The 27599-nt window shown below is 39.0% G+C and overlaps 1 protein-coding gene across 1 annotated transcript in view; it reads right to left on the bottom strand.

The window, feature by feature from the left end:
• Window positions 1–926: 926 nt before the first annotated feature.
• The window catches only part of VAV3 (vav guanine nucleotide exchange factor 3), a 207487-nt gene continuing 180814 nt past the window's right edge, over window positions 927–27599 (bottom strand). Inside the window, exons 24-27 of the mRNA XM_081946409.1 lie at window positions 26129–26216; window positions 16435–16564; window positions 6183–6334; window positions 927–3978 (exon numbers count right to left, since the gene is read on the bottom strand). Coding sequence (XP_081802535.1) covers window positions 3937–3978; window positions 6183–6334; window positions 16435–16564; window positions 26129–26216 — 412 coding nt within the window. The 3' untranslated portion in view covers window positions 927–3936. The remainder of the gene's footprint in view (window positions 3979–6182; window positions 6335–16434; window positions 16565–26128; window positions 26217–27599) is intronic.

Below are 27599 nucleotides of genomic sequence, written 5' to 3'. Positions count from 1 at the left end.
CGCTTAAAACGACTCTCCAAGCAAACTGGAAGTCACTTCCGGTTTGCTCGGAGGGTCGTTTTAAGCGTTCCGAAGGCTTCAGGGAAGCCTCCGGACGGTCCCTCAAGCCTCCGGAGGGCCTCCGGGGGAGCGGGGAAAGGCTGTTTTCGCCCTCCCCAGGCTCCTATGAAGCCTCTGGAGCCTGGGGAAGGCGAAAAAAGCATGTAAAAATGGGGGGGCACGCGTTGTGCACGCATGCGCACTGGGGGGGTTGCACATTGCATTATGGGTGTGGCACGCCTGCACACGACCCCCCTGCGCTCCCCCCACTTGTGGCACGTGAGCCAAAAAAGGTTCGCCATCGCTGCTCTAGCACATCTATTCTTATTGAATTATTATCAATTTAAAATATCACCATCAAAACCACCAGAGTGCTCAAGATTATCTGTGGTGACAGGGACACAAAAGGAAATATTACAAAATTCAGGAACTCGTTCATAGAATAATAAGACATTTAGTAATTTGACCATGTAGAGTAGACCATCCTTGTGTCAAAAGAATGGTGTTGTACATGGATGGACAGAAAAGCACTAGAAAATAAGATTATTTTCTTCGGAATCTTCCAGATGTTGCAAATATCTGGGCAAAAGATAAATAAGGAACAGAAGAAGAGGAAACTGATTCTGTTTATCTAAAACCTATATTTAGTTTTCTGTCCCAAATGAAGGGAATCCAACCTTATAGTCAAGGCGAAAGGATAGGAACTTAAAAGTGATTATTTTAGTTCAGTTTTGATGGAAAAGGCACAACCTCAAATATAAAATACTGCAGCTTTATAATGCAAAATACACTGTTAGAAATGTGCAGGAAACTGTTAGAAGGGAAAACTAATCTTTAAAAAAGAAAAGAGAGACAAATCTTTACAAATTACCTGTCTTACACTGTGAGTCATTAAACAAGTAATTAACCAGTTTATTAATATATTCACATATTTACATAACATTACAAATTAAAGTACTGCCCCAGCTCACTGCATGAGAGCAGGGTCTGACACAGGGAAAATAAATAGGCATTGCAGGGAAATAAAGAAGCAGCAAGGCTCCAGCCTACTAAATCTTTGGTATTTGAAATATAGCAACGATGCAGCATTTCACTTACTCAACACAGGGCATTTAATGAAGACAAGAAAGAGCAGTGTCCTGACCTAAAACTTTTGTGAACTTATGGAGCTCAACGCCTGGTTTCTCCAGTCCCTTCCCTGAAAATGAGAAGGTTAATGTATGCAAAGGGATTCACAACCGATCAGCCAGGCCCAACCCTGCAATCTGTCTCGAAATAATTCAAGCAGCAGAAGACAAGCCACCCAACCCCATCCCTGGGTCGTTGCACAAAGAAGAAAGAAAAGCTGAAGAAATGGGTAATTGTGACACCAAGGGACAAGCAAGTGAGGTTAAATTGCTGCCTGGCCTTTTTCTGCCAAAGAAAAGTCTCGCCAGATTTACGGTGAATACCAAGTGGCATCTGTGTGTGTGTGTTTACAGAGGTGAATGCAGAAGCTTTGTGAGAAAGTATAATGGAATAAATTGCTTAGATATGGCTCCAGGAATTCAAGTTTCACCCGAGTTGCAAAATATTACCAAACACCAACTTTGTAGCTTTTAACCTATCCTTCAAAATGTTTTAGTCAAATAATCCATTTCTCCAATTTTTTTACATTAAGTTGATTCTTCCTTGCAAGACATATAAGCAATGATGAAATATCATGATGCGTTTCAGTTTGCAAACTAAAGACAAAACTTTTCTCCATTAAAAAGAGGCAAATCTCCTGATACAGTTTCACTTACTTAAGGATCAGGCCACTAGACAAAAAAGTACCAAGGACATATATTCCTAACTAACATTTCAGCACAGGACATTTTATTACGTACAATTCTGGAACCAGATATAAAGGTTATCATTGGTTCCAACAAAATAATGTCTCCAATAAATAATTTTGAACTTCTCAAGACCAAGCGCTTTATCTGTTAGTATAAAATTAGGAACATAAAAGTCCAGAGACGTTGAGACCATTTCTAACCTGTGCATCTTCCTCTTCCCCTTTATCAGTATTAATTTATCATTGTTTGATGGTGGACTTGGATTAGTTTATAAGTGCTACATGTCTTTGCAGCTGTTCAATAAGCAATAGGTAACCTTTCCATCAGAAGCAAGCATGAAGGAAGGATCAAACCTGTGTAATTATCTGATTATTTAAACACTCCATACAAGCATAATGGAACATTTTTTTTTTACAATTTATGTATAATTAAATAACTGGTTCATTTAACATTAAGACAAACCTTAGGGTCTGGGAAAGTCAGCCAGAGACTGTTGATTATATCTGATCCAAAATCAATTAAAAGTTTCTTTTCTGAATCAATCGAAGATAAAGGTTTCTTGATTTGCATTTCTGATTGATGTTCTACCCAATTGGGCTACCTTTTATAAAGGACACACCAACTTCAGATGGGGTTTTCCTGGAAAATTTGAAGATCACCTATGTAGGAATTTGAGTCTTTACAAATTCCAAAGTCTCTGTATGAACTGCACCCAGTATTTTGTGGACTTTTATTAGCTGCTTGGGTATTTTTTGCTTAAGATATTAAGCTACTACTGCTCAACCTATTTTAAGGTGTGTGTGTGTGTGTGTGTGTGTGTGTGTTTCAGAACTATGGGCTGGAACATAAAACACAACCCTTTAAGACTTTGTTTTTGAAAACTATAGAAACCTTCTTAATTTATCCCCAAAGCTTAAAACAATGGAAATATCAGATGAAATATTATTTGTGGCAACGGCTTTCAACTTAACCAAACTTTGAAACCCAACGAAAGGGAGAAAAGGGTTACATCTTTATGAAATCATTCAACTCAACTTCAGAATGGAGCACAGGACACAGTATTATTCACCTGAATTACTTATTTTCTATGTAATACAATCATCTCAAGGACCCATAATGCCTTTAGCAAGACTATTGATCCTGTTGATTGACAATCATAGATACCCTGAACATTAGTAGAATGTTCAATAATGGTCAAGAGATACAATCAAACCGTTCCCGAAACTTTCTCTATAAAATTGTAGAAATTCTCTTAAATATACAGATTTTAGCATATCACATGGGCTCGTGTATTAAAACGTAAAGTTTTGTATGGAATACCCTATATTAGGCAGCTTTTTCTATTAATTCCTTTTTCAAATATAATCGTATAAGTCACAACCCTTTTTAAAAAAAACTTGGTTCCATAAAATATTGTAATAAAAGACTCCAATAAGCCAGTTAAAACATTTAAACATTACATTTGCTTGTATTCTTTCTTCCCCCATCCCCATTCCACTAAATGGCATGCAAATCATATTGTGTGTATTGAGAGATTGCAGAACTGGTGAAGTGTGTGGTTATTGGCAAAGTTAATTAGTGCTGTAAGATATTTCAGGAGAAATAATATTGACCACATGATTTCCGGAACGCTCAAACATTTCCCTCTGGAAGAAGCCGTAAGTGATAACTGTCATCAGAGATTTCACTTAACAGAACGGTAGAGCTCATACACTGCTAGCCATACTTAGCATTCACTGTAGATGGAATGAAATGAAGTGTTTTTTTAAAAGAAGTCTGTTTTGAAATGATTTTCTTTCTTTCTTTTTTTTCTTCCCAGGAAGGTGAGGTTTAGAGTTTGGGACTGGTCCCCAGTGGTGGGAGGCTGTGAAGCAGCTTCTTTGCACCTCTCTGAGTGAGATATTCAAGCTGTCAGCACAAACGTCTTCAGGAATTCCAGCGTTGGGGTCTAGAAAGTTTCAACAGACTGAAGAGCTGTGTTTCAAATACTTAGCAGGATGAATAAGACTCTGCAGACACTTCAATGGTGCTTTCATAGTCCCTGAAATTTATGATCGAAAGTACCCACTGGATCTGTCAGTCATTCGTCCTCTTCTACATAGGTCGATGGAAACCAGCCCACCTAAATGAGAAAAGAAACTTGGTTATCCCTATTGAACTTTGTTCCACTCAAGATAATTTTGTGCATGACCCTCCTTTCAAATAGAAAACGATTTAGAAGAAGATAAAAACTGCAATAAATTAATTGTTGTGGGAGAACATGACTCTTCGGAGAAATATACACTTAATCATCAATAGGCCTGACGGAAATTCAGATGTTCTTCTCGGACGATACGCTTGCAACATTTTCAGAATGGAGATGGAAATGTATAGAACTAAATGGTGTTCCATTCTCACCTCACAATCAGAGGCAGATGTAGGGTCTCTTGCTTGGGCAGGGGGATGACCTGCAAGGTCCCTTCCAACTCTGTTAATCTGTTTTTACCTGTTAACATACTTTTTGGCACTGGGATGGGGTGGCTCAATGACCAAGACGCTGAGCTTGTCAATCAGAAAGGTCGGCAGTTTGGTGGTTCGAATCCCTAGCGCCACATAATGGAGTGAGCTCCCGTTACTTGTCCCAGCTTCTGCCAACCTAGCAGTTCGAAAGCACGTAAGGATGAAAGTAGAAAAATAGGAACCACCTTTGGTGGGAAGGTAACAGCATCCCGTGTGCCTTCAGCATTTAATCATGCCGGCCATATGACTACAGAGACGTCTTCAGATAGTGCTGGCTCTTTGTCTTTGAAATGGAAATGAGCACTGCCCCCTAGAGTCGGGAACGACTAGCATATATGTACGAGGGGAACCTTTACCTTTATTCTTTTTGGCAATATGAAAGCACAGCTGCCAGCCAACATTTGTGGCCATTGTGTTCCTTTCTCCTGTTGGCTAAATGGGGAGCAAGCATCTGATGAAGTGAGAGGTATCTCACAAAAACTTATGGTTTTTAATAATATTTGTTAACTGGAAAATGTGCTTCCAGTCTCCTTTTGATTTTGATTTTCTACCTAACAACAAAAGAATTCCTCTTGCTCCAATCCACTTTCCTATAGGATAGGAGAAGTAATCAATCCCTTAATGGAGCAATAGCTGAAATCTATGCTTTCTTTCTCTTAAAGAAACATGTGCAGTGCATGAGTCAGAGCTTCCCACTTCACATTCACTGTTGCTAGAAAGAAAGATATGGTGCATCCTTTCCTCATCTAGCTTTTTGTACATTTCTGGAATTGAGGACAGATGCTGGACTGTTGCATCACATCACTAGGATAAACTCCTCCACTTCTTTAGCTTCCACATTAGGAGGAAAGATTTTTGCTTATCACTTTGATGGCTGACAGATTTAGCAAAAAGTCTGTCATTTGAGATAACCCCTTTGTGAACTAATCTTTCTTCACATGTCTTTATTTGGAAGATAAGAACATTGTATCCAAGAATCTGGTTCAGACATTCAAATTATTCCAGACCTTCCACAGAAGTTCTGATTCATTTCTTTTGAAAGGCAAAGGGAAAATATTCTTACGCTATCCTTTTGTTAATTTAAGCACATCATTTATGGTTTGAGGACATGAAACGCCTCTGAATTCAACCGGGTACATTCAAGAACAGCCTCGCCCATGACTGAAAAGTTTTCAATCAGTCTGTGCTACTTGTTCTAACATATGCCAGAAAAACATGGGCACTAACCTCACAATTGGTACAAACGGCATGAGTGGCACAAAGAGCCATGGAAAGATTCATGCTCAGCATCACAAGACAAGAGAGAAAAACCTGCATATGGATTAGGGAACAACCAAAAGTGTACAATATCATCAAAAGAAGAAAAGAAAAGAATTTAAATGGAAAAGGGCTGGTCACGTAGCAAGAAGAACTTATGGCAGGTGGGCCAAGGTAGTCACAGAATGGATCCCACTTGATAAAAAGCATCCACAAAAGAAACCTAAAACAAGATGAAGTGATGACATCAGTGACTATTGAAGGCCCATGGCAAACGAAAGCTCAAGTCCATATTGGTTGGCAACATGCGGAAGAGGCGTTCATCCCGCAGTGGATGGACAATGGCTAAAATGATGATGATGTTGATGTTGATGATGATGATGACGATGATGATATTGTAGACACAAACAACTAGACTACTGTAGTTTATAGTTAATCTAAATTTTAGAAAAACAGCAAGAATATTTCACATTTTCATGGGAAATTGCTAAACATTCCATTCCAATATACTTCATACCATATACATTACAGTCAAATTAAGAATCAGGAGAAAAATAGAGAAAGGCTTACTCTTCCATTGACTTCACCTCTCCACCAGCCATTGGCGCTAATTTTTGTGTAAATTTTGACCACATCTCCTTTGAGCAGGGATAATTCACGCATGTCTCTTGCACAGAAATCATAGCGGGCGATGGCTATCCCGAGGACTTTGGGACTCAGCACTGGGGGAAACACAGGGAGGTGACATTATTTGAAGTTTCACAACTGCACAACAACTGAGTAACATTAGCAACTCTTTTTGTATGCCAGTCTAGTACAAGTGCAAGCAGAAATGGAGAAATGTGTGGTATTATGGTATAGCATGAATGAAATTCATTCCATATAATCAATTTTTTTTTCTTATTGCTTGCCGGTTGGATTTATTTAGGAAAAAAAATGCATATTCCTAAGATTATTTGCTGAAATGTCTAAAGACCATAGACCTATTCTTTGCACTTAAGGGATTTTGCTTCTTCTCCCTCAGTTCAAAGTTGTTTCTCTAAATCAGCTACTTCTTGATATCAATGAATCATCCAAAGTTGTAGGAAAAACCAATATAAACAGTATCTTCTTCTTCTCGTTTTTTGATTCAAAGATACTGATAAATGTGCCTCCTTGAACTTTGACCATTTTACTGAAATTAATGAGGCATATTTCTAAGGGCAAGATATTCTCCAATAATTCCTAAATAAAGTATATTTCTGGACTAAGAACACTTTTTTTCAGGATATAAATGTAAAACTCTGGAGTCTCAATGTGACTAAGAAGCACATAGAAAAACTACAGAATTTACTGAGGTCAACACCAAGCCATTACAGTTTTGGTTCAGCCCCAACGCTCAGTTCTTTCCAAATAAGAGGACAGCCTCCCCTTCAATTATCTCCAACTACCTATTCCTCCCCATTACTGCCCTTTCGGTTACTCAGTATCCTGCCTTGCTAGCAGTCCCAAAACCACATGGCTCTGGGCTACTTTGTACACTGTGGCTCTGAACTTCTTGGCACACTGCAACAAGCCCAAGCTGAAGCTGCAGACATACTAGGAAGCTTTGAAAACCCTGGCCTGGCACATAGAAAGCGCAGTGCAAAGCCACTGCTGCCCTGAGAAGGCTCAGCACAGCAGTGTGGTACAAAGTTGCAGCTACCCTAAAGAGCCCCAGCCCAGCCTAGCAGCGGGGTACAAAGTCACAGTTGCCCAGAGAAGCCCCAGCTACCCCACTCCATCCCAGCAGCATGGCACACAGCCACCTGAGAAAGCCCCAACACAACTCAGCAGTGTGACGCAAAGCCACAGCCACCCTGGGAAGCTGCTGCCACCCCAACCACATTTGCCCTTGCCACCTGGTCCTTTATCAACCCTAGCTGATCTTCACCATATTTTGTTCCCTCTGTTGCAAAGGCATGTCCACTCTAGACCTTTGCAAAACAGTTGCAGGCCACATGAGGTCATCTTCACCAGATGTTACGAGGAAGCATTTGTGGAAATTAGGGAAGAAAGCCTCATTGCAGGTAGAGTTGGGCTGCCAAATTTTGATCATGTGACTGCCGGGGCACTACAGCAGTGTAACGTCAGGGATTGATTGTTAAGTTCCTCCATTCAGTGCCACTGTAACTTCAAACAGTTACTGAATGAATGGTCATTAAGCAAGGACCAACTGCAAGATACTGCTATTAAGAGAAGGTGCATGAAGTATATTCAAGAGACCAGGCCAAAACTCTTCCCAAAGAGAAATGGCTAGAGAAAAAATCTAAAGGCACAAAGCATCATCTCCCTTAGTATCAATGATGATCAAATTGTGCATATATGCCATTGTGAAATTGCAAAAAAGAAATGTGGCAGGAGCTTTGGAAAGTACATTAGGGAGCAAATCTCAACAATAAACTCTACCAGATGAAGCTGATGAAAGGCCATCAGATGGACGGCTATATGACTCATCTAAACTTTGAGATGGGCAGCAAATAAATTTGATAAACAAACAAACAAATAAACTATAGTGGATGCACTATAGAAATGGTTAAAGTCCTGCAAGTTTTAGAGATAAAATCACTTGCATACTACAATTTGCAAAATGGCAAATAGAGAACAAGTCTATGCATGCAAGAAGAGAGGGGGGGAGAGAAAGAGGGAGGGAGAGGGAGGGAGAGGGAGAGAAAGAGGGAAGGAGAGGGAGGGAGAGGGAGGGAGGGAGGGAAGGAGAGAGAGAGGGGGGGAGGGAGAGGGAGAGGGAGAGATGGATGGACGCATCAAAACAAAAGTCACTGAACAATGGAATATGGATCAAAGGTATGTCGATTGATTTTAAGGTACAGGATACAAATTTTGGATGGGAGCTACCATGTTCCTAAAGTTAGGAATACAAAGCAAGCACATGTTGAATCCAAATCCTTTCATTGTAGCAAAAATGCAACTGTGGAAATGACTATACTTCAACGATATTAAATTCTACCTCCCGCTTTCATACAAAGCATTAACAATCAGCAATGCTTTTTTCTACATTCAAAACTGAGGGTTTGTAACAATGGCAGCTATTATTTAAAAAAGTCACTATTTACAACCACAAATTGCTGCACATGCTTTTGTGTCATGTGGACTCATATGGTACAAAAAGCCAGCCTTTCCATAACAGTAACAGTAACAGATACTGCACTTAGGGGAAAAAATCTATGCAAACATCAGTGACCAAAATTGAAATGCCTAAAACGAATTCTGCTTTTTTTGGGGGGGGGGGGGTTCACTATGGAATCTATTGCATAATCCTTCAAAGTAGTTGATATTACAAATATGCTCAAAAACTCTACAAAAAAAATTTTAGGAAATAGAATGGAGGCTAATGATAGGATCCAATGTTTTATATTAACTTACATTATCATGCATACTGTTCACTATTGGCTAAGCACATTAATTAAACTAACACTTGCATAAAAGTTGTTCTTTCACTATGTCGCAATTGTCATATTATGAGAAATATATTAACAATGACAGGAGAAAAGCAAGAAGACAAAGAAACGCCACAAGAATTCACACAGGGAAAGCAAGAAAAACATTATATAGCGATTGCTTAAATCGGGCAAGACATTGTCACTAATGCTCCAAAATGAACAAGATTTGATTTGGCCTGATCTAATCTAATTTAATCCAATCCAATCTATCAAACATTCTGTTTTCCGTAGCAGCCAGAAAAATGCATTCTGGAAGGCCAATGACAGGAGTCCAAAGATTGTGCTCAGAATCTGTCCTTTGAGATACCACTGGTTTTACTGTATATGTAAAACTTCCATTTAGCCTTAATTGTCCACAATCTTTCCAAATTCATTTAATTCCCATATAAACAGCTATTGGTCTGAGTACATCACAAAAATGAATATACCTCTCTCTTTAAGGAGACCTCTGGCACATAGTGAAACTATCTATATCTGAGGCTGAATTTATACGCATAGAAACATATATATAACTACTGCCCATGATGTTTTACCACTAAAGGTAAAGGTTCCCCTCGCACATAAGTGCTAGTCATTCCCGACTCTAGGGGGCGGTGCTCATCTCTGTTTCAAAGCCGAAGAACCAGTGCTGTCCAAAGACGTCTCCGTGGTCATGTGGCCGGCATGACTAAACGCTGAAGGCACACGGAACGCTGTTACCTTCCCACCAAAGGTGGTTCCTATTTTTCTACTTGCATTTTTACATGCTTTCAAACTGCTAGGTTGGCATTTGAACTAGGGTGAACTAGCTAGGTTGGCAGGTTCGTATAGAAACATCTGGAGCTATATAACTACTGCCCATCATGTTTTGCCACTGCTAGGACTCAAATAAACATTCCATAGGGAGGAATGGAGGAATACATCAAAGGCCTCTTCGTCCACCCCAGAATTGTTTCTATCTGTCTTCAGAAGTTAATCTTCTCACTAAAGGAATATCAAAGGAGGTTTTAAAAAAAAGAAAAAAACTGAGTCAACAAATTAAGTTCCCATTCCCAAAGCAGACAGTTGAACATCTGGCCAATGCATTCTAGTAGTTAGCACTGTGAGTTAGTAGCATCTTCACATCTTGTGCCAGAAAGCTTAACAAAGAGTTGTATAAAAAGTGATTGCATAAAAGATGTTACCTAGTCTGGTTAATAAAACATCTGGGAGCTAAAGAGTCAAGCTTGGAGAACAGCCCCCTGCCAAAACTACAATCCTGAACTATGACTATTCTCAATAATTTCTAAAAGTTATTTTCCCTGATCTGCGTGAATGGGAACACTCGCCCTCCTTACTGTCCTTTCTATTAACTTTGAACATGTCCAGATGTGGCTTTAGACAGAGGTGGGATTCAGCCAGTTCTCACCTGTTCAGGAGAACCAGGTGTTAACTTTCTAAGCAGTTTGGAGAACCAGTTGTTGGAAGAAATCTTATTTTGTTTTTTCCCACTTTACAGGGCTAATCCTGTAAGGCAGGCAGGAAGGAAACATTCTGGTATTGTTTCTAGCCTAATCTTTATTTGCCCTGCTTACAGAAACTGCCTCTCCGGTTAACCCTCATTGCATTGTAACAGCTAAGGCGAAGCGCCCATCGACCTGAGCGACATTGCATCGGCCACACCCACAGTCACATGACCACCAAGCCACATCTACCCAGTTTGTCATTAGGGTAGAGAACCATTTGTTAAATTATTTGAATCCCATCACTGGCTTTAGATCCAGATGGGAAGCAAGCAAGTTGCAGTTATCATCAATTAATCCAGTCTATTGTAAGATTCTTTCCATCATATTTGGCCTTAGCTTCCTCTGGTTACAAAGAAGAGGATTTGTGCAAACAGGGAACTTCACAAGCAGGTCTAGTCTTTTCTATCATGTCCTAATTTATACAGCCTCCATCTTCAGTCCTACACATCATAACGCTGGGATTCAGAACTGAGTAAATGATTCATCTACCTAAATATAATGCCAGAGATTTCACACTTCTAATTGTTGTAAACAAAAAATTCCTATCCCTTTAAGGCACAAATGTCTTTTGGTGGGTGACACAATGAGAAGCGACTAAAGGAAACACAAATGCATAGAAGATGGATAAAATTAACTTGCAGACAATGCGCATGCAAAACTGCCGTATATTGAAAGCTATCTTCCTTCTTGTACTTTATCCGAAAATGCTTTGGAAAAATGGCTTTTAGGGATGGGACGAATATTTAAGGGCGCCGAAAATAGAGTAGAACCATTTAAGAATATCAATAGCTATACATAATGTCATCATTTTGTTTACATTACTTTTGACTGGCCACATGGGCACCTTCTCCAATATTCTGAAAACGTAACATTCCAGAATCAGGTTTTTGGCATTCCCTGCATAGCTGGCAGTACATTTAGATGACCTTCTTGAATGTCAAAGGGCAAAATCACATGACAGCCCCAAATCATTCACTTTTTCACGTGCTTTAAACATTCTCCGGCTAGGTCAAAGCAGCTGAGAGTAAATCACTTCCAAGGGGCTAGGATAATATATTTGTAAGCTGCAGTTGTGTTTTAAGTCAAATTATGTTCCAAGGTTGGCAAATGAATCCGTCCCTTCCCTAGGCTTGCACTGCACACAGAAACTGAAATACTGAACTTGTAAAACAAGCAAGCAGAGAATAAATAGAAAGCAGTAAAGCAGTACCTGACCAGAAAGGAGTGGAGGAAGGGGGAACAAAGCTGCAGTCTGGCAGAGTTACAAAAGAAAACCCACAGAACAAAGAAGGGTCTTAGAAAAAGAAAAGAAGAAAAAAAGAGAGAAGCAAAATGACATTGAATGGTTGGTTTTAAAAAAAGTATTCAGATATTTTTTATGACTTGAATCTGTTTTAAGAAGAAACAAAAACATTTCTTGGCTGCTTTGCAGCTATTTTTTAAAAAAATCTTACCTGCTTAAGGGCATAGTTTACTCCTTTGCTTTGGCCATTTCATTCCCCCACTCCCTCCTGCAACTTACTAGGAACACTCATTTTGCAAAAAAAAAGATGACTTTCCACGGATAAGGATGAAATTCATTTTTACGCACATGCTTATGCCACCCTGTATGTTGGAGTGGCAATTGTTTTAGCAAGCAACTGTAGCTTGGTAGCCCTATGTTAGATTAAATCTTCCAATCTCCAGTCAAGCCATGAACTTCCCTGGGTAACTCTGGATTATCCATAGCAAGCTGGGGGGATAACAATGGATTTGCAGAAGACATATGCATGTCATCTTGAATTCATTTCATTTTAAGGAAGTGGGGCATTGATTGGCTTTATTTTGTTTCCATACCCCAGAAAGAGTTGCAAAGATAAAAGATGAATGAATGGGTATTTTCAATAATAGTCTTCGTGGCATGCCAGCAAAATGCAGGGGCTTTCAGCTGCTTTTAAGCTCCCAAAACTTTTAGAAATAGATATGGAATCTTCCCTAGCATTAGATTTAGTATCATAAGGAGCAACAATTCTGAGTTTGAAAAATGTTGTGTGATGTACAAATGCATCTCCTGAATCACTCTGATTTTTTTAACAGTTGCAAAACAGGGCCCTTATAAGAAGAGCAACCTGCAAAGCCTTTTCAAAGATCTTAAATATTATTAACTAGTTGGTGTATTTTAATACAATACACAGAAGAGATGAACAAGTATTAACCTTGTTGTGATAAAGGTAGGGCGCTTCTGACAATCATTTTCTAATTCATCCAAGCTGGAAAATCACCGGTGTCCATTTCTGAACAAGCATGGATATACTAAACCACACTTTTGAAGTTGACTATGGTTAACAATGAAAATGGTAGCTGGGAGGTTGAAGCTACACTTAGTCAAAATAACCAGACTGGAATAAATGAGATTTAAGAAGTGCTGTTCATTTCAATGGCTAACCAAAGTACAAACTCAAGTTGATGGGTTTAATTGATGAATCAGGATATTATAGTTACTGTATTTTTCAGAATATAAAACGCTGCAGAGTATAAGACTGCACCTTAGTTTTGGGGGAGGAAAATAAGAAGAAAAAAATTCTGCCTCTGCCTACCAGCATCCATGGTATTCAGCTGGCTAGCTTCCTGACTTGGAACACATGTTAACAAGGTCAGCCAATGAATAGGCATAGCAACTAAGTCAGCCAACGAGGGTTATTTGGACTCTGAAACAGTATTTGCCATGTCAGCCACAAGGAGACAGGAAGAAGCCTGGCTTAGGTGAGAACTGAAAGTGAAAATGCTTGTGTTTTGCTTGTATTTACTGCTACCTTGGAAAACCTACTTTTGGTATTGTATTGTATATTATTATTATTTTGAATCCTGCTGAATCAGTTACTTGTGTGTGATTTCGGAATGTGATTGCTGCTGCAAACTCTGACCAGCCAAGTTAGCTTCAGCACTTACTGCAGCCTGATTCAGCACAGCTGATTGGCGGGTAGATCGGACTGCTGGAATACCCCCAATTAGCTGTTCCAGGCTGCAGGGATTGCTACAGATCATTGCTGCCTCCATGCCTCGTGTTTTTGGCCTCTTGTGGGGGTGGGTAGGGCTACATTCAATGTATAAGACACACCCAAATTTTCACCCTCTTTTGGGGGGTGTGTGTGAATGGTGTGTCTTATACTCTGAAAAATATGGTAATTCCTGATCTGATTGGGAAGGGAAGAGTACTGAAACTGATCACGTAGGCAAGAGATTTATTAATACCTCAGCTTATTAAGCAGCTCTACACATAGCCAATAATTACCACATTCAAATCTTATATTGCTATTGGGGTAGAACTACAACACCTTTCTGCTGCTTCTGGCTTAGCCGAAAGCAGATTGCCTATCTCTTCCCCAGATTAACAAGCAGTAAGGAAGAGAGAAACTCAACACAAGTCTTCAATGAGTAACAATTCACTGCTTTCAATACAGAAGCCATCCCCACAGAGTTATGGCACACAAACAAAATTTTTCTCTTTTTATCATACTATTAAGCTTTCTCAATCATAGAATGTAACAAAACACCCAGAAGGGATTATTCTCTTCTGCCAGTAACACATTTTTTTTCTTTTAATGTGTTGAAAAGAATTTTTAACAATACAATACTGTTAAAAATGAAAAGACAGAATAGCTTGTGAGCTAGGGAACAAGTCTTTCGAAAGCCACTGAAAATGCCGGAAAAGAATACAAATCAGTTATTAATTAGCTTATCATATTAGTTCTCCATATTATGAAAACTTACAGCTGGAAATTAGTGCTAAGAAATTATAATTAGCTGGAAATTAGTGCTTAGAGATCACTTCACATATGATCTTCTATTGTTGAGATGACTTGATGCTAGTTCAAGCTCATTGATTTGTCAATTCTTGTGAAACAATCACAAATAATTGTGCTGTGGCTTTTGTGTTTATAATTCTCACACCGCTCCAGTCTCTGTCCTCTTATTGTTCTTGCAATAATACTACTCTTATTGTTCTTTTATATATAAAACTGTAAAGAAAGGACAAACTGAAAGAAAGCATTACAACTTCCATAATTATACCCATGCTCTTTGTAAAAAAATATTACTCTAAAGGTATGTAGTTGATCATATGTGTCCCTCCTCACTCTGCAGCCAAGTGTTCCATGGATGAATTTTTCTGATTTTCCTTATTCCTCCACAATCCTCTCCCAAATATGTGACACATTCTCTTTCCTACCAATGCTATTGGCTGGTGGTTTGGATTTTTTTCTGTTGATTTATACGGGATGAAGACTGCTTTATAATTGTTCTATAGATACTAATCATACCGTTTCCCTATTTATTAGCTGTATAAAGAACTGGCTCTGGAGGACAGGCCCCGTTCAAAATACTTAAATGTCACAGCTTCAACTTTCCTGCTCCTAAACAGTTCAAAACATCTTCCTGGGCACTCAGAAAGGCTCTGAAATTATCCATCTGCTTCTCAGTAATTTAGCAGTGTATTAAAAGGGCATACGTGTATCTACATGATTTTCAATCTTCTGCCATTATTTTTAGAAATTTCTATTGCTCATAAAATCTAAACTACCCAATTCCAGCACTGTGAAATTTGGCAGCAATCACAGTGGCTACAGAATCAAATGAAGCTAATAAACAGATGCCCAGATCCTCTCAGCAACTTCAAACCAGTTCTCAGTACTAGTATTCATGTTGTTTTACCAAATATTAAGGACAGCATAGACCACCTCTGTTAAACACAACGCTATGGGTAGTCCTCAACTTACAACAGTTCATTCAGTGACCATTCAAAGTTACAACAGCACTGAAGGAAGTGACTTATGACTATTTTTCAGAGTTACGACCTTCACAGCATCCCCACAATCATGTGATCAAAATTCAGATGCTTGGCAACTGGTTCATATTTATGACTGTTGCAGCGTCCCAGAGGGCATGTGATCACTTTTTTTAGACCTCCTGACAAGCAAAGTGAATGGGATAGCCAGATTCACTTAACAACCGGGTTAGTATTGCATATTTGCCAGGGTTAACTTTTTTCCCCCTTTGAATCAATTTTTAATATAAATGGAGCAGCCTATATTAGCCACAGGTTTATACATTTTCATTAAGCTATTAGCATGTAAGGAACTAAAAAAATGATTAGAAGTAAGCTTTGGTTAACCAATTTTGTTGTATGCATGATGTACAATGAGAAAAAAAGCTATACTAGTAACATCAAATGCAGTGATTCATTTAACAACTGTGGCCGTAAAATGGGGCAAAACTTAACAAAATGTTTCATTTAACAACAGAAATCTTGTGCTCAATTGTGGTCATAAGCCAAGGACTACCCCTACTGTTTTTGTAATAAATCATAAACACATATAGATGGAAATATATTTGCCTCTGTCCAACCCCAATTTGATTACTCTAAAGTAAGTCTTATTTAGGAACACCAGCAAGCAGAATTGTAGAAGAAATCATTCTGACCTTAAGCTTCTTTAGAAAAACTCTGCATTATAAGATGGTGGTTTTAAACAACAAGAATAATTCATTTAAATGTCAAATGCCAAATTTGAATTACATGTTTACTAATTCATGTAGCCAAAAGCAGCTTAGCCAATGCAAAATGCCTGTTTACAAATCAATTGCTCACTTACATTTTTAATAGATGTTTGAGCAGCATTTTGATTTAAGGAGAGGCAGTCAGGAAGTCTAACTGGACCTGTTCATAAACCTGTCAGCAGATGCTGATTCTGCTTAGCTGCAGAAAAGTCTCGCTAAATGCATTATCATATTAATAGGTTATATGTCAAAAATGCAAAATGGAAGATGCTTTCAACTGAAATTCATTTCTGCATAATGAAAACAACAACAAATGGCAATGCTTACAATTGCTACTTGCTCTGTGGCTCCTCTGATCCTGTGTATTTTCACATTCCTTGTACGGGTACTGAAGGGTCGTATCCAAACTTCGGAAGCCTTCTTTGAGAGACTGGTGTTTGTAATATTCCACAAGTTCCTTTCAGAATACAAATATTTAGACAGGCATTAATAATTATTTCTCTAGAATTTTTATTGCACAGATATCTGGCAATGTTTGCAATCAACATCAAAAGACATCGTCCATCATGAAGCAGGGATTAACTTCAGGAAGTGTATAATTTGATGGAAAGAACAGCCCCCAAAATTAAGCAAACGAATTCCACAAAATGTCCCATCTCTATTATGAGACTGCAAGTGTGAGTGGGCCATTTTGAGCATTTTGGAAATGGTCCTACTTCAGATTAACGTGTTGAAGTTCAGAATTTCACAGGTTCAGGCTTGAGGTGCTTCTGTTATGCTCAGAATCTCCCCACTCTGCTTTGAAAAGGGTATTTGGCAAAAAAATTCATACTCTAAATCCATGATGGCGAACCTATGGCACATGTGCCACTGGTGGCACACAGAGCCCTCGCTGAGGACACACAAGCCATTGCTCCAGCTCAGTTTTGCAGTGCATGCGCGCACGCCTCCGGCCACCCAGCTGATTTTCGGGTCTCTTCTGCACATGTGCAGAGGGTGGGTCACACATGTGTGGGTTGTGTGCATTTATGTGGGGTCATGCTCGCATGTGCAGGAAGGTGGGGAGCATGCAAGGGGTCCCACATGCATGCACAGGGGTGGGGCACATGGGGGACACGCACATTGCATTATGGGTGTGCCCACGCACGCTTTCAGCACTCGGCACCAAAAAGGTTAGCCATCACTGCTCTAAATGTTTTGAACATATCCCTAGTGAGTTTTGATTCAGGCATGAAAGGTGCTATTTGTTCATACCTGTAGAAATGAACCTTTATTCATGCAAGGCTGGCCCAACCCTGATCAGATACCATATGAATTAAACAAGTATCAACAAGTATCAGCTTTAAACACTTTTAACATTGAAAATACTGCCCATAAATGTAATTAAATTTTGAATGGATCAAAATGGAATTGCACTTCCTCTGTCTGATTTTCTACATGCATGGAAGTATACACTTGTGTGAATTAATGACATCCTTCATTCATGTGGGCCATAGTCCCAACCTAAATTTATTACAATATATAATGCTTACATTAATTAGTGTTTGGATTTTCTTATTGTTATCATGGTTATTCCTTATAACACCTATATAACAATAGCAATAGCACTTAGACTTATATACCGCTTCACAGTACTTTATAGCCCTCTCTAAGTGGTTTACAGAATCAGCATATTTCCCCCAACAACTTGGGTCCTCATTTTACTGACCTTGGAAGGATGGAAGGCTCAGTCAACCTTGAGCCTGGTGTGATTTGAACTGCCAAATTGCAGGCAGCCGGCAGCCAGCAAAAGTAGCCTGCAGTACTGCATTCTAACCACTGCACCACTGTGGTTCAATAAAGGCAATCTGATCCAACCTTGGGTCATGAAGTATTTTTCCCATATATGTTTACTAATTGGTTTGTTCCAGAAAGAAAATCACTCTGAATTGAATTGCCAAAAAAAATCCTACCTGGGAACAGAGCTAAAAACACAAATAACTATGTTGAAGCTCCTATTTGACCAGAATAATATTCACTGAAAATTTATCCAGGACGTACAGGGTCAAATGTCCTTTTCCACATATATCCAACAACTCAAAATGTGAAATTAGATTTTCTGATTTAACAATGCATGAGCCAAATGCAGGACTCAAAGGAGATGTATGTTAATATTTAGCATTTATCTTCTTTTAGCTACATGGCAAAGGTACCTAAGCAATCCTATTACTTCTTTTAATTATTATTTAAGCTGATCTGAATACACCATATATGGATCATAACTAGTTATCTACAACTTTCATACTTCATTAATGTGAAAATGTATATTTGATTATCCTAGAATTAATGAATGAGTGAGTGAGTGAGTGAGTGAGTGAGTGAGTGAATGAATGAATGAATGAATGAATGAATGAATGAATGAATGAATGAATTACAGACAATGACAGATCCACCGATGTATATCACTGGAGTTGTACAAATCATTCCAAAAAGATATTTCACAACCCATATTCACAAACAATCCTTTTTGTTCAAATTACTAAAGTTGATGCACACTTCCAGGACTCACATAGCTGCTTTAAAAGCCATTTCTGGCTTTCTCATAAGCATATATGCATAACCACTTTGAAAGTAGCAATAGCATTTAGCGTTTACAATACTCTCTGGGCAGTGTACAATCCTCACCTTCAGAAATCTGGGCTCTCATTTTATCAACCTTGGAAAGATAGAAGGTTTAGTCAACCTTGAGCCTCGTCAGGATCAAACTCCAGGCTGTGGGCAGAGTTTGTCTGCAATACTGTACTTTAACCACTGTGCCAAGTAGGGGTTTCACTGATGACAGCTTTTGAAGCAGAGTGTGCTCATTGGGTTAAAGTAATTTAGTTTTTTTTATTTAAAAAAAATATGCCTTTAAACTCTTCTTTGTGGACACTTTCAATGTACTGTATATTTACCTGCAGACCAATTTATGACGATGACAACAACAACAACAACAATAATAATGTTCATGGCTTGCATAGACTATAAGAAAGCATTTGATTCAGTTCCCCATAGTTGGATCAAGAAATGCCTGAAAATCTTTGGCATTAGCAGCAACATACAAAAATTCATGGAAACTTCAATGAACCTCTGGAAAACGAAGCTTATGGCTAATGGAGAAGAACTGGGTGAAGTTGAAATTAAACGAGGTATTTTTCAGGGTGATTCCCTTTCACCCCTACTTTTTATACTCTCAATGCTACCACTGACAATCATTTTGAAGGTGAACTGTGGATACGAACTTGCAAAAAAAGGACTGAAAATTTCACACTTGGTGTACATGGATGATTTGAAGCTGTTTGGTAAAACAAAAGCTGAACTGAATGTATTAATTGAAAGCACAAAAGAATTTAGCCAAGACATTGGTATGCAGTTTGGAATTGACAAATGTGCAACAATGGCAACCAAGGCAGGCAAGGTCCTAGAAGATGATGGAATACAACTTGAGAATGAAGAAATGATAAAGGCAGTAAAACCAGAAGACGGCTACAAGTACTTGGGGATTTTAGAGGCCTCTGACTTAATGCATAATAAAGTCAAGGAATTAACCTCAGCCAAGTACATTCAACGAATTCGCAAGATATTAAAGTCCAAACTGAGTGGAGGAAACATCATAAAAGCCATAAACACCTGGGCTATACCTGTAATTCGATACTCTGCAGGAATAATTGACTGGACCCAGATGAAGTTGGACAATTTGGACAGAAAAACAAGGAAGCTTATGGCTACCTCTCCGACCGGAAGCAATGTGTGTTGACAGGGGGACAGAGGTCGTCCCTGAGGCCACTCACTTGTGGGGTGCCACAGGGGTCGGTCCTCTCGCCTCTCCTGTTCAACGCATATGTGAAGCCGCTGGGTGAGATCATCCGTGGTTTTGGGGTTGAGTACCATCTCTACGCTGATGATACTCAGCTGTATATTTCAACCCCAAACCACCCCAACGAGGCTGTCGAAGTGATGTCCCGGTGTTTGGAGGCCGTCGGGGTCTGGATGGGGGACAACAGACTCAAACTCAACCCCTCCAAGACCGAGTGGCTGTGGTTGCCGGCACCACGGTTCAGCCAGCTGACTCCATCGCTGGCCATAGGGGGCGAACAGTTGTCCCCTGTGGAGCGGGCGCGCAATTTGGGTGTCCTCCTTGATGCCCGGCTGTCAATGGAGGACCATGTGGCAGCCGTGGCAAGGGGGGCATTCCACCAGGTTCGCCTGGTGCGCCAATTGCGCCCCCTACTGGACCGGAGTGCCTTGCGCACGGTCACTCATGCGCTGGTGACGTCTCGCCTGGACTACTGCAACGCCCTCTACATGGGGCTTCCCTTGGGACGCGTCCGGAGACTGCAGCTAGTTCAGAACGCAGCCGCGCGGGTTATTATGGGAAGTACCCGTTACTCCCACGTAACACCTCTCCTGCGCGAGCTGCACTGGCTACCTGTAGCCTTTCGGGTGCGTTTCAAGGTATTGATCACCATCTTTAAAGCGCTCCATGGCGGAGGACCTAGTTATCTGCAGGATCGCATCCTACCACACACGTCCCTGCGACCTATCCGCTCACACAGGGAGGGCCTTCTCCTGGTGCCGTCCGCTAGGCAATGCCAGCGGGCGACACCTAGGAGTAGATCCTTCTCTGTGATGGGCCCAACCCTCTGGAATGACCTCCCCCCCGACATTAGAACCACTACTGACCTCCGCTCCTTCCGACAGAAACTGAAGACACACCTGTTCCGACTGGCTGGTTTGGCATAATTTACAACGTCTACCCCCCCCGGCATATACTTTTTACTGGCTTTTAGAGGGATAGTGTATAAATTGTATGATATTTTAAATTTTATATTGTTTATTTATTAGCTGTACAGTTTTGGTCTATTTTATCCTCCTCCTATGCATACATGTATTTTATTTGGTGTTTTTTAATACGGACTGTACACCGCCCCGAGTCCCTTTCGGGAGAGGGGGCGGTATATAAGTGCTAATAATAATAAAATAAAATAAATAAATAAATGAATCATGCTTTGCACCCTAAAAGTGATGTTGACCGATTGTATCTACCAAGAGCAGAGGGTGGTCGAGGACTCCTACAAGTAAAGCAGACTGTGGAAGAAAGACACAGCTTGAATGATTACATCCAGAAAAGTAAAGAACCAATGATTAAGGAAGTAAATAAAAGAGGCCTTTTGAAGACAACTAAGTTAAAAGCTGAATATAAGAAAGAATTACTTGAGAATTGAGCTGAAAATTGGAAAAGCAAAGCTATGCATGGCCAATACTTGAAAATTATTGAAGGCAAAGCTGACCAAAAACTAACTTGAAACTGGTTAAGATCAGGAGTACTGAAAAAAGAAACAGAAGGCTTTATTTTGGCAGCTCAAGAACAAGCCTTAGCCACAAACTACATGAAGGCAAAAATTCAACATGTTACCACCAACAGCAAATGTCACCTCTGTAATGAGAAAGATGAGACAGTCGACCACTTGATCAGCGGGTGCAGCAAAATTTCACAAACTGACTACCTACAACACCATGACTGCGTTGCTAAGATTATTCACTGGAAATTGTGCCAAAAGTTTGGATTTGAGTACAGCAAAAACCACTGGGACCATCAGGTTGAGAAGGTTTTAGAGAATGAGAAAGGCAAAATCTTGTGGGACTTCAGAATCCAGACTGACAGGCACTTGGCCTACAACACACCTGACATAACAATAATTGAAAAGAAAAAATATGGTTTATTGACATTGCAATACCTGGTGATGCACAAATTGAAGATAAACAGCAAGAAAAAAATCACAAAATACCGGGACTTGCAAATTGAGGTTGAGCGACTGTGGAAAAAGAAAACATGTTTTGTCCCAATTATAATTGGAGCCCTTGGAGCAATACCTAAAGGGCTACCTTGCTATTTGAAAATTCTAAATTTACCTGACTTGAACATTCTGACTCTACAAAAAACCACCCTACTTGGAACAACTTATAACCTCCAATGTTACCTTAACAGTTCCTAGGTCCTTGGTTAGGACTCGAGCTGTTAGGCTAAAAACCAGCCCCAAAGGCTGTGAATCTCACCAAAGATTAACCACATAATCATCATCATCATCATCATCTCAACTAATATAGCTCATTTCTCTTAAAAGGACAATCAAACTATTATAAACTATTGTGGTAGAAAATATTACTAGAAATATGTATTTTGAGAAGAAGTATGCTTTAATCAGGGATCTCCAACCTTGGCAACTATAAGCCCGGAGGACTTCAACTCCCAGAATTCCCTAGTTGGCTGGGGAATTCTGGGAGTTGAAGTCCTCCAGGCTTTAAATCAATGGCTGATAGAATGAAAGTGTGAATAAGAAGCAGTAACTTCCAACAGATTGAAACATGTCATTTAGGTTCTTGTTCCTCGCCTATTCTTGATTTTTTTTTAACAAACCTGCAGATTGCACAACCAGTACCTTAAAAAGTGGGAAAGAACTTTGAGAAGACAGATGCTTACCAGCAACTTTCAAAAACATTCAAAACGGACCTGACAAGCTTACTTCTAATCATTTTTAGTTCCTTACATGCTAATAGCTTAATGAAAATGTATAAACCTGTGGCTAATATAGACCTCTCCATTTATATTAAAAATTGATTCAAAGGAGAAAAAAAGTTATCCCTGGCAAATACGCAAGTGATTAATTGTCATGGCTGCATCAAAGCCAAACATTTAGATTTCATGAATTTCAAGTGGCAGACATTCAAGCACATGGTCCTTGGGATCAATGGGTTTCAATATATTAGGTTTGGCTTGGTGGCATTTATTGGTTCTAGTTTTGAAGTGCTGGTCTTCTATTACATGTGAATACATGAAATATATAGCTCTCAAAGGCATGATAAATCTCCTGCTATTGCTGATCCCATCTCTATGTGGAAAGGTCACAGCCCTTTCCTAACATAATGTTTATGTTCATGTTTTCCCTTTATTGCTATATGTGCAACAGTATATTTCTTACTGTAAGGTATATTTTCTGCAATCAGCCGGAAAAATACTGGGAAATTAAATGGTGCAAAAGCTCAGATTGATACAATTTCTTGATAGACAAAGCAATAGCAGTGTTTGAAACCTGTTTTCTGATACAGTAACCTGAGAGTAAATTTCAGTGATAAAAGAAACGAGTTTTCCTTGTCAAAGGAGTGCATGTCTCATAGAACAGTATACGCAAATAATGGTCTTGCAAATATTTCTTGATGGATATGTCAGATGTCTCTGAACCAGCCACTATTGCTTCTCCCTGTTTGTTTGCTTTTAAATAGCAGAAATCCTTAGCTGAAAGATTGCAGCTACACCACAGCTATCAGATTATGGCATGCTCCTGGCATTGTCCTAGTAAACAGTAGCTGCGGTTTGCCAAGTCAATGGCCTGTGAGAAGACATTCTTTGTACTTCATCAGATGGCACAAGTATCAAGATCGTGAAGCTTTTAAAAATATATACAATGTACTTTCAAGAGTTACATCTCTATCAGAACGTGCACAGAGAGTCTAATGTCTTATCTGAATTATAATGCACATGGCTCAAGGCTTCAGCGCACAAAAGAAAATTTGATCCAGATGTCTTCTCTCTGAAACAGATGGGTTTGTTATAGTTTACTGGAACTACATAATAATCATAATCCTAAATTACCTTTTGAAAGTATTTGACTCCGTGCCTCAGTATAAAACTTCAAACCTGCAAAATACTGAGATTTTTCCTCAGCTATGAAGCTTACTAAAGGGAATCAATGCCTCTTGGCCTAACCTAGCTTGCAGGATTGCCATAAAGGAAAAAATAAAATAAAATAAATTATCTTGGAAGATGGAAGGTAATAAAAATCTAACAAAATAGACTGATATAAATATTGTGGCAATATTCAAACAGCGGTTTTGCATTCTGGGAAGGCCTCATTTTCTGGTGGAACCAGATGTGTTCCTCAGACTTCTGACGGCTGTGTCTGATGTTGCAGATCTGTGTGTTGGGATTCCCCCCCCCCCCCCCGATTTAGTAAAAATTAAAATAATTGGAAGTTATATAGTGTACAAATTAATTAAATAAGCGACTAGAAATATGTAAAAAGACTATGCTTACTCAAAACAGTAGCCTACCCACAGGATTTAGAAAAGTTATATACTGGGCTTATTTTAATTCTTCTTCACTTCAATGGCCCTTTACATTTTGTATATACGTGGAAATAAATTCCATTGATCTCTAGCAAGACTTTTTCCGAGTAAGCATGTACAGGTCAGATTGTAAAACATATTTAGCATTTGCTTAGTCTTTCTGCAACGATAATGCAAGTCTTGCACTTTTTAAACTATGAATTATTTTACAAATAACTGTACAAATGCTAACTCTTACTCTTCTAACATTCTAATTCATTTGGAATCAATAGAACTTGGTACAATGAAATTAACTCAGAATAAATGATTGTATAAATGACAATAGGGGAATACCAACACTATAGCTGAAGGATCTAATAATAATGCAAGACATATATTTCACAAAACCTCTGAAATTATTTAAGTAGAGCATGTTTCTGGTACAGCTGTTCCTTCCCCCACTCCCCAAACTCCAAATGATAATTATCTAAAGAAATCTATACTGACCAACACAGAGATTAAGAAATACGGAAAAATATCAAAGCAAAAGCAACTCATTTATTTTGCTGTTTCAAACCACAGCAACCTCTTTTCAAAGTGAAAATATAAGATAATGTATTAGAACTGCTACTCATCACCAATTCATTCAATATAGTTATGCTAATCGGTCATGTTTAAGTTCTAAAGCTATAATCAATTGGGTAGGCCAAGTTGAGACTAAATCAGTTGACATAAAAATATTATTAACGAAACATTGTATAATTAGACCATTCTTGAATGATATTTCAAAAAGTTACTGCTAATCTTCCAATAAACCAAAAGCATACAGGATTCACACTTCCTATTCTTGAGTTTCTATTTCAAATACTACTAAATAAAAATAAAATGGGAATAATGTATTTCCTTCTTAGCATGGAAGTTATCACGATCTTCATTACTTCAAAACCACAAGCAAATATACAGTATCTCTAGCAGAATGTTCTGTCTTACAATTTTAATATAAATAAGCCAAATGAATAGGAATCTGTTTAAAACATGCTAAGTCATGATCTTTTACACTTTCAAACACTAATGAAATTGTCCTTTTCATATGTATGGCTGCTCAGAGTTTTGTTGTCGTTGTTTTCGACAACTTTACAGATGTTGGGAGATAGATTCATTTATTAATCACCTATTTCCAATGACAGTGAGTGCAATTGTTGTTAATATGTGTTAAAAACTAATTAGTTCACTGAAAGCCTCAACTCTCAGAGCATTTGCCATGAATAATAATAAGAACTATTTAGTTTTATTTGCCTTTTCTTTCTTTCTTTCTTTTTTGACAAATCTATCAAACTAGATATCAATAGCAAAAGCACTTATACCAGAGGTGGGTTCCTACCGGTTTGGATCGGTTCAGCCAATTGGGTAGTAATGTGGCCAGACACGCACCCAAACTGGTTCTATCCAGTAAGCTTTTTTTTTTTTTTTACTTCTGGGCATGCACGCATAGCGCGCATCAAGCGTGTGAGCACCTGAAGAATGTCCCTGAGCGAATCGGCAATAAAAGAAGCTGGAACGCACCCTTGGCTTATACCACATATATCACTTCAATGTTTTACAACTGTCTCTAAGCGGTTTACAGAGTCAGCCTATTGCCCCCAACAATCTGGGTTCTCATTTTACCAACTTTGGAAGGATGGACGATGGAGTCAACCTTCAGTCAGTCAGTACTGAGGGGATCGAACTCCTGGCAATGTGAGCAGAGTTAGCCTGCAATACTGCACTCTAACCACTGCACCAGCACAGGTCTTATAGTAGTAACATTACACTATATATGTCAACATAAAACATTTAATAAGATAATGATCAAATAAAGTATTTTTGGAAACAGGAAAACAAAATAAAAACTTATACTTACCATTAAACTTCTAAATTTCCTATTTTCTGCAATGTGAAAAAAGCTTTCTCTTGTGAAAATCTTGATGTGCTTCACTTCATTATTGTACCTATGGGCAATGAATAACTTATGAATATAAATGTGTTTTCAATCTGGAAAAATCAATAATTACTTGACAGCATGCCCAAACTCTCCATGAATAAATTCTTAAGACAAAACACATATCCATGCCAATACACTGCTGACACCTAATTAACAAAAGACATTTATTAGGGTCCAGTTTAACACACCCGCCTACATTCAGATTTAAGAAAAAGCCTCCCAGCAATATCTAATTATTGGATCCCACCAAGTTGATTGCATTCAAATTCATATTGACAAAGATAGCAACAGCTTTTCAAAAAATTATTATTCCTTCGGTATGATATCCTTTTTCCCACTCGATTCAAGAGAAAAATTCTGTTTGGCTTCAGTTGATAGCTTGATCAATTCTGAAAAATTTCTAGTTAAAATGCAAATAGGCCTTTAAATCACTCTTTACTAGCTATCATAAAATCTTTGTGTTCCAAGTCACAGAACCATTACTGCGCCATCCCAACTGAAAAGTTTACTTGCAGAAGGTAATAAAAACTGGATCCTAAAAAAAGAGAACAAAGCTGATTCCATGCAAGACAAAGTTGTCTTTGCTTAGAATGCTATGCATTAGAGGATTCCTGGACTAGGACTCCCTAACCCCTAATCCCTAACCCCCAAACATGGCCACTGAAAGGTTTTGTCATGGTTCTGAGTAATGAACCCAATTGAACCAGAACTCTGAGGCTTCAGTCAGGCTCAAAAAACGTTTTATTGAATACATATTGGCATGTAGAAAGGTGAAGCTAGCTCTAAATAATTCCTGCATTTTAGGGTAGTTAAAAGAATAGAAACTTTCCAACCCCCCTCAGGGATCCTAGATCACATTAACCTATCAGTCCAGTAGCAGCTTCCCCCTCTGTCTCAGCTGATTGTCGTTGCCATGATCTTGGTTCCCACACTGAATCTGGTCGATGTTAGCAGGTTAAAGCACTACCGTCAGAATACCGTCTGACTCCCCACTTCCCCTCAGTGGCAACTGAGAAACAAAATGGCTTCAGCTGAAGTCGTTTCAAAAATTGACAAGTTTGGTGACTTTGCTCTTCCTTAAGCATCATTGTAAGATTCTAGAGAGCCAGTTTGGTATGGGGGTTAAGGCATTGGGGCTTAAAAAAATATATTCTGGTCCTGCACAGAAACACAGGCACAGAAACCAACTGGGTGACTATGGTCAGGTGACTTTCTCATAGCTGTAGGAAGAAGCAAAAATGCTACCTTCCAAAAATGCTATCAAGAAAATTTCAGTTTGCTCCATGTAGCTGCCAGGAGTCAAGGCTTCGTTGAAGGGGAGGTAGAGCAGCAACAACTTCAGAATAACTGAATAGTAGAATAATAATGGTTAGGGATAATTTTCAAAGAG

The sequence above is a fragment of the Natrix helvetica genome (genome assembly GCF_964273705.1).
Source record: "Natrix helvetica genome assembly, chromosome: 3".
Classification (NCBI taxonomy): domain Eukaryota; kingdom Metazoa; phylum Chordata; class Lepidosauria; order Squamata; family Natricidae; genus Natrix; species Natrix helvetica.
Note: the sequence above shows the minus strand (reverse complement) of the source record. Positions and strands in the feature narration are given on the sequence as shown.